The 12,141-nt window shown below is 43.2% G+C and overlaps 2 protein-coding genes across 2 annotated transcripts in view; both read left to right on the top strand.

Moving 5' to 3' along the window:
* The window catches only part of LOC126536647 (E3 ubiquitin-protein ligase RNF14-like), a 33,384-nt gene extending 26,439 nt beyond the window's left edge, over positions 1 to 6,945 (top strand). The window contains exon 9 of the mRNA XM_055073638.2: positions 4,497 to 6,945. Within this exon, the coding sequence (XP_054929613.1) occupies positions 4,497 to 4,694 (198 nt within the window). The 3' untranslated portion in view covers positions 4,695 to 6,945. The remainder of the gene's footprint in view (positions 1 to 4,496) is intronic.
* A 2,626-nt stretch (positions 6,946 to 9,571) lies between these two features.
* Positions 9,572 to 12,141, top strand: part of LOC126536982 (prolyl endopeptidase) — a 59,512-nt gene continuing 56,942 nt past the window's right edge. The window contains exons 1-2 of the mRNA XM_050184064.3: positions 9,572 to 9,794; positions 11,227 to 11,354. Coding sequence (XP_050040021.2) covers positions 9,729 to 9,794; positions 11,227 to 11,354 — 194 coding nt within the window. The 5' untranslated portion in view covers positions 9,572 to 9,728. The remainder of the gene's footprint in view (positions 9,795 to 11,226; positions 11,355 to 12,141) is intronic.

Here is a 12,141-nt window from a genome sequence, read left to right as displayed (position 1 = left end):
TAGCATCATCAGCATGCCAACCTTCACTGCTGATACACCCGCATTCACCTATAATGTGTCAAGCTGTCAAAGGATGACATTGCAGGCACCCACGATTGCTTAGAGGGTTCGTGTCAGTTGCTGCACATTTGAATGGCGTGCATCTGGGATGCGTTTCTTGAATACACTGCAGACTACATGTGCATGAATGCTGCACAAGCAGCATCGCAATTGGTCATGCACTGTGCAAAATGGTTGTTCATGCAGTGTGTCATGAACTCGTGGCTTGGTGCTTCAGAGGTCCCCTGGCTTATAGCACAGTGGCCTTCTTGCACTTGTATTTATTTGTGGTGTACTATTATTGAGAGGCTTTGCGTTCAAGGAGTTTGCCTTTCATATGGCTTGCGCTCATTATACTGGGATGAGGCTCCAGCAGACATCTGGCTCTGGCATGTGCCAGTGCATCCAGATTCCTGATCGTGAGAGGCATTGTTGATAGTGAGCACTTCATATTATGTGGGCTTCTCTTTGACGCTTTTCTCGCTCGTTGATTGCATGTCTTTCTTTTTTTTTTCAACTTGACCCGTTGATGTAAATGTCACTTGCAGCACTTGCACTTAACATGGTAGCATTTATTTGGCAATGGCATTACATGTTTTGCCAAAGCCTGATCCTTTACATTCCTTCCTCTTTGATCCTCTAGCTTTATGTCTCGAGCAACCAGTGACTTCTTTCTCTTCAAGACATGGCGGATAGGTTTTGTGAACAAGGCTCCTGTGTGGGAGCTGAAACATTAAATGCTGTGGGTGTCTAGGGTCTCACAGAAGTACTGACCACCGCGGGTTCGAGCTTTGTGAGCCACAGGGCAGCGTCACCCGTCGCCTCTCGTATTCTAGCACGCTGCTGCGCACACACTCGGACTGCAAAGGGGGCTACCGAGCATTGTGCATGGAAGAGAACACAGTATTGCCCTGATTTGGCAGAAACCGTTTATTGTCTCCGGCGGCACCCTACATCGACTGCACAAGCGCCCAGCTCTGGGGTTCACGGGAGCCAAAGGGCCAGTCACCAAGGGCGAAAATACAGACAGAAGCGCCGATAGCACATCGGTGTGAGAGCTAAAGCTCCCCATGACACACCGCTGGGAAAAGTCCCTGCAGCTATGCTGCTTGCTCTCACGATAACCAATTAGCCCACTCACGGGAGCTCAGGCAATCTCCTTTGGCTTGGGCCTCCAATAAGTACGGCTCGGTGCAGTTCGACCACGTGCAAGCACTAGGCACTGCTCTTCGGCTTAGCGTTTGCAAAGCATCAACACAAGGTACGCACTCGCCGTACGTACAAAGGCACTCTATGCAAGATCAAATCCCAAGACACAAAGGGGCCAGCGAACGAGAGGAAAGCGTGTATGTACCGAATGCTCTCCCTGCAGAGGGCGAGCGCCTCCACTACAAACCGTTGCGATGTTACTAAATCTTTTGTGGTTGGTACTTCGTTTTATTTCATGATGTTTCATCCTGACCCAACAGGATTACATCACACGATCAATTTCATCTACGTAAAGGGTTGCTCTGTGCATTTAACTGATCGAATTCCATCTGTGCTTTCAGTTGTAATACAAGCTGTGTATGTAACTTTTTCTTTGGTCTACTGAAGGCATTCTTAAGCAGTAGAACACTGAACAGCAAGGCATATTTATTGGCAGTTCACACAAGAACTAAGCGCAAGATTCTATGGAGTCTGCACTTTCAACGACAGGCTCGTGGAGTAGGGAAAATCAGGTTAGTTGGTGTGTGTTGCAAATGAACTGTGCAGTAAAGACAAATCTACACACATTCTCGTGTTTCCTTTGCTGTGTTGTTTGGCTTTGTCATGCTGTTCGTTCGCAATACCCACTGCAAGTATGAAGCAAGCACGGTGCTCTTCTTTAGGTTTGAGGGAGACACAAACGAGGAAAGGATATGTTGTGTATGTCTCGCTTGCATAATTTGAAAATATATACAGCAAACCTTACCAACTTGCCTAAGAAACAAGCTTCTTTAATGTTGACACTGTTTGTGGCTTCTGGACTTCATAGTTACGGTCTATCACTTGTTGCATTGCACTAACATATTCTCACATGTTCGTGACGTGCTGCCTGAAGGAAGTGTGTGTGCACTTGTGCATGCACGAGAGCAGCAACATTGTGAGAGTGCACAGGTATGTGTCATGGCAGCAGGTAAAGCCATTGTATGGCATTGTTCTGTGGCTTACGTCTTGTTCATTGCATGCACTCTCCTGGTGGCCCACGCTTGAGCATCTGTATTTTGCCTGCAAAATAAAGAGGTTGGCTTTCCGAGAGAGCTTATCGTATTTACTCGCATAACGATCGCACTTTTTTGTCAAAAAAATTGACAACAGGTCAACACACAGTCGGCTGCCACTGTAACAGTGCCGGACACCAAAACTAATATGGCGGCCGGCAGAGCAAGCGAAATGTGATTTTTTTCTTCTCGTGAGTACATTACGTGCATTGAAACAGTTTCTCCCATATCAGTAATGAATAATATCGTTAATATCGGCAAGTTTGCGGCGATAACATAGCCATGTCCACTTTGAGGGGACAGCAACAGGTGGGCACGCTTAGCTGCCAGTGACATACAAACACATGGCGGGCATGCTGCGGAAAACTCTGGCATTTGTCTTCACTATTATCCTAATACGGCACGTTTCCGCAAAGGGTGGGCGAATATCTCAACTGTGTTACAAGTGTCGGTGTATGAATAGGGTACACTTCTAACGTATCAGTGTAAACGGCCGCTCGCGATTTGTTGCGTGCCCAGGAGGGCAGAGGAGAAGAATCGAAAGGTGTCTTTTTTGTTGTTGTACAGTTGTTGAACACAACCATTATAAAGCCTGCACATAATAAAGGCAAGTTTGGTTGTAGCTTCTTTTTTCGTGGAAGTGCGGAAAGTGATGAAAGGAATGGAATTGGCATCTGCTTAAGAATGTTTGGTGCATGCAGACCACTTGGTTTGTCTTAAAGAGTCGTCCGCGCAGCATTAGCTAGACTTGGCACACGACATATCGCTGCGGCAAGTTCGGGGTGTGATCATTACACAGGGAAAAAAAATCGAATTTTGACAACTAGATTTAGGGGTGCGATCATTACGCGAGTGCGATCATTATGCGAGTAAATATGGTAGTTGCATGATAATTGAGCTCGCCCCGTCCTGTCATGCCAGATGTGGAACATATTTATGGCGAATAGCACTGGAGACTGTACAAGCAACAAGTATACACATGCACTGAGCACTGTCTGACAGAGTTTATTCACTCCAGGTGACTCGTGTTTAAACATTCATAGGTAAACAATTTACGCCACTGCACACAAATTCTATCAGATATACTATGTATATCCATGTAAGCTGTACCGAGGTTCGACTGTATACTGTAGAACTTCATTCATACGTTCTGGAAAAAAAGACGAGAAGAAACATACTAATTGGAAAGATGCACGACCCAAAGTCACCAAAAAACTTGGCAAACTCAATTGTGGATGACATTTGCACAATGGGGAGCATTGGGCGAATCATTGCAGGACGAGTCATTCACCGAGCTGGTGTCGCCAGAGCGGCCCAAGACATGTGTTGTCATTCTTGCAGCTTCAGCAAGTTTACATTTGCACTTCTCAAGTTCGGCCTGGGTCAGTAGCTTCTTCAGGCGAGTCATTTTGGTGGGAAGTTTTCACGTGCTCACTCACCGAGAATCGAATTGACATGAGACGCCGATGCTCCTCAAGCTGCATGGTGAAAGCCAACCCCATGCGGCCCGAGCCACACTTTGTTGTTTTCATGTTGTGCAATGCTTCAAGACGATGGGAAACTGAAACCAAACCAAACTGGTGGGCGACGCTAGAGTATGATGCTGCCAGAGCGAAACATGACGCTTACTTTGTACCACCTGCAGCACGGTGCGGCTGAGCGATTATGTTATTGCCTATTAGAAAAGCACATAGTATGCCTTTAATGGCAATATGCCACACGCACTGTGAATCAGATGGGTGAAGATGCTTATCGCTGTAGGGTTGATGGGAATAGCTGGGAATGCTATGTGCAACGCCCTGCGAGTACACTTGCTGGTACCGGAAGAAGAAACTTGTGTACCAGCATTTTCATGTGACAAGGGCGGGTGAGTACTGCAGGGAACCAGCCGTGAACCAGCCATGGTGGGTGCCTACTACTCTCTACCTCGCGTGCCTCACACTTCTTCTTGTTCTGAGGGGATCTAGCAGCCAAAAAATATATCGTACGATTGCAGTTTTGCAATGTACCGAATGTTGGTGCCGAAAAATTTTGTTTTCCGGGAACATATTAACTGGTAAAAAAGAAGAGTAACTGTATCGGGTCATTTTTTATGTTCTAGATTATAAACACTGGTGCCAAGAAATCATAATAAATGGAACCTTATCAACGATGTTCAACTGTATGTGCAAATAAATCATTACTATTAATTATTGTCCATTTATACTTTTGCAGAAGCAAGATGGCTGCAACAAGATGACTTGCTGGCGCTGTGGAACCTATTTCTGTTGGATCTGTGTGGTGGCCCTGAAGGCGTCCGGGAACCCATACCAGCATTTCAGTGATCCCAGGTCCAGCTGCTTTAACAAGCTGTTTGAAGGGGCAGATGAGATTGCCGAAGAGGACGACCACGAATTTGGAGAGTTTTTGTGAACATTTGTTACCTCTACGGTTCCTGTCCAAGACAGTGCCTAGTTTTTGTCCGAGCCTCATTCAGGCTGTGTTTGGCTCACAACACTGCAGCTGATTGGATCACTGTAGATGACATGGAAGTCATGACAGTGGCATGAAAAACTGGATGTGCACCATGAAAAGCAACATGTATCCCAAGGAAGCACTTCAATATAACTTCTGTAATAAATTCTTTTTTTTTTTCCACCTTTTGCAAATGAGATTTCAAAGGTCCCCTCGCCAGGCTTGGCCATTTCAAGCAGACAAGCGCAGTATATACAATGTGTGCTGATGATTACATCTGCAAAATATTGCACCGCTACGCGCTGCAATGACAGCTGGAATTTCAAACCAAACGCCATGCGTCGTTCTCAAGGGAGCCGCTCTTATCCGGAGAGTCGAGATCAGACGCGCAAGTGCGCCTACATAATTCGTATTTCTGAAATGTCACTCGCTGCGACGCCATGTGACTTCAAGAATAATTCAAGGCTACACCGATTATTTGTTTGATCTGCTGCTTCATTAGACGATTAAAAGTTTAGAGAAATAATAAACCCTACAAACCGAACATCTGCAAATTTTTGTTTTACTCCTTGCCTTAGCAAGAGAGATGTACTTCTGTTTTGTTTGCTTGTTCCCACGTCATGCAGTCACATGTGCAGAAAACAAAACTATCTGCAATCTTCTACGGGGTTCCAGCATGCGATCATGCTCTTTGGTCTACTTGTGTCTGCCTCAGTGCTTGTGTGGCACTGACTTAAATCTCCAGTCAGGTGTTCTCATGCATAGCGCACAAGATTCTGTGCTGCGCGAAATGACAAGTGCAACAGCTCGCACACGAAACCATCACCTGAAGTGCGCCACACAGCAGGAACACAAGAGGGGGGAAAAAGGGCAACCTGTGACGTATGCGTTACGTGATCCCCTGGCTTTGGCATGTGAGAATGCATGGAAGAACTTTCGCTTGCGGAGGCTAGACGGGGGAAAGTAGAGAAAATGTCTATGTTAGCAGTGGAGCTTTCCTCCTGAAATCATGAGTTTGCAGCGCTTCAAATAGTATTATTTGCGCTGTTAATGAAAAATTCTTCCAGTAGAATGCTCCTTATGGGGCACGTAATGACTTTCAGCGTATAACCAAAATTTGCTAGGTAGCCTGGTGAGGGGCCTTTTAAGAAGCAAATCTCTCCAAGTCCTTGTACATTATTATATGCCTATGATTTATTCCTGGGACACGCATACATAAGCATACTCATTTTGAAGTAGCATAGACTGTAAATGTTCCCACAAGCGCCTGGTTTCCTACGTTACTTTTGCAGAAACCTTATTGCTGTATTGAAGGGACACTAAAGTCTCGCAATGAATCATTTTTGACTAATGAAGTATTCTTTCCACTCATTTGGCGAAAAGTCGATAAAATATTGATTGTTTTTGGAGATGAAAACTAAGCTTCCCTTTTCTTTAATTTTACATTGAAACCTCAACACACACATGACTGTGTGGTGCCACAAGTGTGAAAGTACATAAAGTGTTCACGGGATGTATGTATGCCATTTTGTTATATTAACTGCTTCCGCTGTATTTATGTACATAAACAGATCGAGATAAAGCGCTGTACAACAATACGGCAGCCTCTATGACAGTGCGTACCCTTGATTTTGTCTTATTTATGTCACTTTGACACAGGGCAGCTATAGCCTTTTTACAAGCCAATGGACTAGACCTGCTGCTTTAGAGTTCAAAGTTGAAGTTTACTTACCAGTGAGGTTACCTTTATATGGAAGTACATTCATTGATATTATTACACAGGGAGTGCCAAAGGTAGGAACTTTAAGTGGGACTCCCATATAAGAATTGGCCAACAAATAAATTACGTTAAACAGTGGTTACAGTAACGTATTACACAATTTCTGTACTAAATGCAAAGAATATCACTACATTAAACAACAAAATGCAAAGCTGTTTGGTAACAAATGGTTAATAAATAAGGTATACCAGATGGTACAATAAATGGAAATGCAATAAAACATGTAGCATTCTTGAAATTGCTAAAGTGTTAATTTGTGTGTTGCATAAAGTAATTCTTAATAGAATGCTTTGTGGGTGATGACCGGATGGTGTGCGGCTGAACATGTGACCGAGTTTTGATGATGACCTGAATTCCACATTCTGACAGAAGTGGTGGTGAATGTTCTGTAGTATGTGTACACTTTAGGCAAAAGATGGTTATCGTTTTTGTGTCGTTTCTGGTCTCTTTTCCTGTCTTCGTCTTTATTTGCAGTCGTTATGATATGCAGTTCTGATGATTATCAACTTCAGAGAACCTAGTAATATTAGTACAAAAAATTAAATGGCACTGCGATCTATATCTACAATGTTGCGAAATACTTTATATACACAATTGATAACATTAAGCTGAAAGAGCTAACGAATAGGATGAATGTTCACATTGCCCTAATGTGACATTGCATTGGATACGAAATGAGTGAAGGTCATGAGATGAAGCGACTGATCTTGTAGGTGTTGAAGTTGACTGAGGTATGTGAAGCAAGTATTGCCCCAAGCTAGTACACAATAAGATAAATGATTGTGAATGTGTGTGTGTGATAAAGCGACCGAATGATGTGTGGCTTAAAAATGTGAGTGGGTTTTGATGACATGGATTCCGAAAGAAATTTTTTGAAAAAGCGATTGTGCATAAACATTGAATTTCACATGCCTATCTCAGATTACACCAGGAATCTTTGAGTTATGTAAAACAGGTATTAAGTTGTTGTCAAGACACTTGGATGTAGATGTCGAAATTTATGTTGGGGGGTGAATGAAAAGCCATAAAAACTGATAATTATCAACTTCAGAGGACCTAGTAATATTTGTACAATAGATTCAATGGCACTGCGGTCTATATGTACAATGTTGCAAAATACTTTATATACACAATTGATAACATTAAGCTGAAAGAGCTAATGAATAGAATGAATGTTTATGCTCAACATATTGTTTTGACACCGAGAACTTCTTTTATGCAGATCAACATTAACTTTCTGTTGTTGCTCGTTGATATTATTAGCACAAGTAAATATAGTCATGTCATCTTTGTATAATATACAGTCAGTAGCCAATTAGGTAGCCAATTAATAAACAGTAGAAAGAGCAGCCGGCCTAGGATCACACTCTGAGGGACTCCTTGATTAATGCTCTTAGCAGAGAACCTGTGATGCCACACATAGCGGTCTGGTATATTAACACTTCCTTCACCTCATCATCATCCATTATTCCTTTTCCTCCCCGTCCCTTTTCCACAGCGTAGAGTAGCAGACCAGAGCAAGCTATAGCTCAGGCTAACCTCCCTGCCTTTCTGTAAATAAGTTCCTCTCCCTCATAGCATTTCTCAAAACTAGCTAACTTTGGTCTTTGGTTTCTTTCAAATGTGAAGTATTAGTCCTTTAGCAACAAATTTTTAATCAGACTTGAGCAGACTGCCTCTCATTGTAAACATCACCATTTTGCCATTGCAGATGTGTAATTTCTAACTACAGGTAACACACCGGTAACCCGCCGTGGTTGCTTAATGGCTTTGGCGTGGTGCTGCTAAGCACGAGGCCTCAGCTGCACTTTGCTGGGGGTGAAATGCATAGACGCCTGTGTACCATGCATTGGGTGCACGTTAAAGAGCCCCAGGTGGTTGAAATTATTCCGAAGCCCCCCACTACAGAACTACACTGTGCCTCATCATCAGATCATGGTTTTGGCACATAAAACTATAGAATTCAATTTCAATTCAAAAACTACAGGTGAACTTAAGGAAGACACAACGCAGCTTTTGAATGATTTAGTCCAAATTAGGATGGTCAGTTGATAATAAGAGCCTCTGTGAAAATTTCATTTCTGCAAGTTAAGGTTCTGGGATGCTCTGGCAAGGTTACCATCAGCAAAACGGTCAGCCTCTGTGGTTCTGTGGCAAGTGGTTGGGCCTGGCCAAGCATTGACTGTCCCTCTTCGGGCAGCACAGCTCCCTGTTTAAGGTGCTGCTGTTTTCTCCTTTGCTTTCAACTCTGATAGCCTCAGCTGACTCAAAGGCTTGAAGGAGTTCTGCAAATTCTACTATTGCAACTATTATGAAAACATGGCTTCCGTCTCTGGGTATGTCAAGCAGAGGAGCGAATTGCCACCCTCTGGAGCAAAATTATACGAAATCTGAAGACCACAGCATCAGGATAAAGTTAATATTTCTTCTAGCACAGCTCCGCAATTTGTACTAGTTCTTTTTTTTTTTTAATGCATTGCTTGAACATGTGCATGTAGCTTGTACCACTCTTAATCAGCATGCATGCCCATGCTGCAAAGAAAAAAAGTTTTTCCACGGCACTAGTGATCTAACTTCTGCTTGCGAGTGTACGTTATGACACATGTTTCCTGTGCATGTATATGAGTACATGTACCTGGAATGATTCTATGCACATATGTAGATGCACATTTGATACCTAGGTAAGTGCACTGTTTTGATAGTTCTGGTTGACCTCTCTGCCATTCTGGTTTATCGAATTGCCTTTATGAGTGGATCATATCCACTATAGGGGACTGGCCAAGACTCTAATGAGTTAGCAAAATAATGAGTCAAATGTAAAACACTAATGCATTTCATTTGTATCGTCTCCCTCGTGTACAAACATCAGCCCAGTATATTTTGCCTGTAAAAGTGCATTGTAATGTAATTTTTCTTTTGTACTTATCAAGTAATAAACTTATAATTATACGTGAAAATTTTCTCAATTTATAATTTTAAGGATCTAAACCGAAACTATTGGTGACGAATTGTGCTGTGAAAAATGGAACGCCATCTTTCTCAGGGGCGTAGTGCAGTGCAGCACCCAACACCTGGCAACGCTGAAGAACCTGGCGCCGGCTCGAGCGATCGGAGTCGGTTCATTGTTCTTTTGACGCGGAGCGCAGACCCCTGTGCAGCCAAAGTTCAACTATTTTCGTTATTTGAGTTTTTCTAGCAAGCATTTTGAAGCCATGAAGTTCAAGTATCCGACGCCCCGGCGGGATGAAACTGTCGTGGACATTTACCACGGTGTGAAGGCAAGTTGTCTCGCACCTTTGAGTGCAACATATCCATATCGAGTCTTTGATAACGGGCTAAGAGCTTTCTTAGAGCTACGAGTGGAAGCATATTGTTTTGTTGCGTGTGGTGCTAGGTACGCCGGTGCTAAAAACTTGCATGCGAAAATCTCACCGATCGCTGCCGCCGCCGTGTCGGGAGTGCTTTGCTTGAAATGTGTACCTGGTAATATTTTGAGATGCAGAAGGAAAAAAATAAATAAAAGAGGATAGTTGAGGTTTATAGCGGTAGCTTAGTGCTGCAGAGATCAGTTATCTTTTTGTGTTACTGTTTACATGCCATTGTTAATACTGGGAAGAACTATATAACAGCATTGTTGCTCGCCCAAGCTCCTCCGAACAGCTGTGTCATGTCTGACAAGCATGTACTATCGGTTGACTTTGATAGAGTGCTGTTAGGTTATTCTTTGCGCTGATCGCACGCGGCTAAAGTTGACGCAAGTGTGATTTGTTGTCTCAGGAGTGGGAAGAGTGGCAATGGGCTGGAAGAATTCGCTGAATAAAATTGCTCGTCTTTGCAACCGTTTTACAAGAAGAAAGCTAAAGAACTGTGATATTTGGGTAATTCGAACAAACGAAACCAGCTACATTGAAGCCAAATTATATTTTATTTGATTTAAGGGGGAGGGCGTGGGCTGTCACCAGAAGGCGCACCACGCCTGCCTACTCTTTAAAAAACAGAGTGATGCAAATAGAAGTGAAAGATAGGAAGAAGGGAAGGAAAGCAGAAAAATAAAAACACGAGGACAGATCACGAACACTAAACTAAAGCAATGACATAGAATACGGCAGTAGGAACAGAAAAGTCACTGCAAGTCGGGGTAATTAACAGATGACAGAAAAATAAGGAGAAAGTATGTCGTCTCATCACTCACAAGTGAACAACAATGTGCTACACTAGTAAGCCAAGTCAATTCTAGAAAAGTAAGGAAGGCACAACGTGCCTGATTGCATCATGTATAAGTAACTGCAGGGGTGCAGGCACTCATTAGAGGTCATGCACCGCTGGCCAAGAAGACAATAATCCCTTAGTAGTAATGTGCACTGCGCAAGATTAGGACACTCCAGTATCAAGTGCTCAAATGTCTCGCAGGAACCGTGAGAAGCACATGACAAACTGTTCACATGTCATTGACGGTGTACACCAAAACAACACAAGGAACCGTGCACACTGGATATAGAATAGAGAACATTTAAATGCTTTTATGTGCCTGCCTGTATTGTAATGTAGCTGATGGGAACCTTTCATGTATCATAAATAATATCAATAAATAAATATTGTTATTTTGTTTTTGTTTTATAATTTAGACACTTTGGTGGGAAGTTATCTGAAGTACTCTTCCTAAAGGTATGATGCAGACCTTATAAACAGCACGAAACATTTTCATTACAGGTTGCAGACCCCTACAGGTGGATGGAGGATCCCGATAGTGAGGAAACAAAGGCCTTTGTTGATGCTCAGAATGCCGTCACAACACCCTTCTTGGAACAGTGCAAGGAGCGTCAGAAGATTAAAGAAAGGTGAGAATGTAGCTGTGAGCATGAAGATTCGGCTATTATTGTCCTATTGTCCTTATTGTCCCAGCTAAGTGCCTCGAGTGGCCAGTCGCGCGGGCAATTTTGCGTGAATTTGCGGGCTTCTGTCACGACCCGCCGTGGTTGCTCAGTGGCTATGGTGTTAGGCTGCTGAGCACGAGGTCGCGGGATCGAATCCCGGCCATGGCGGCCGCGTTTCGATGGGGGCGAAGTGCGAAAACACCTGTGTACTTAGATTTAGGTGCACGTTAAAGAACCCCAGGTGGTCGAAATTTCCGGAGTCCTCCACTACGGCGTGCCTCATAATCAGAAAGTGGTTTTGGCACGTAAAACCCCATATTTTTTTTTTCTTTCACACTCGGAAAAACACTTTTATGTAGCACGTATTGAGCAGCAGAAAACTGTATCGAGAGTTTTCCATGTCGCTTTACAATTTTCTCATTGGCACTTTTCATCTAATTACGATATTTTAGAAATTGGTTAATTAATGAATGATCTAATTATGTATAATGAAAAAAAAAATCAATGTATCTCCAAGCGACGGCAAACAACATTACCTTGGTTCTGTCCAACTACATGGCATTCGCATATTTTTAAACTCTGGCTAAAGTTCTCTGGATGCCCTGTGTGTGTGTGTGTGTGTGTGTGTGTGTGTGTGTGTGTGTGTGTGTGTGTCTGTGTGTGTGAGTGTGTGTGTGTGTGTGTGTGTGTGTGTGTGTGTGTGTGTGTGTGTGTGTGTGTGTGTGTGTGTGTGCGTGTGTGTGTGTGTGTG

This window comes from Dermacentor andersoni, chromosome 4 (genome assembly GCF_023375885.2).
Source record: "Dermacentor andersoni chromosome 4, qqDerAnde1_hic_scaffold, whole genome shotgun sequence".
NCBI lineage: Eukaryota > Metazoa > Arthropoda > Arachnida > Ixodida > Ixodidae > Dermacentor > Dermacentor andersoni.
Note: the sequence above shows the minus strand (reverse complement) of the source record. Positions and strands in the feature narration are given on the sequence as shown.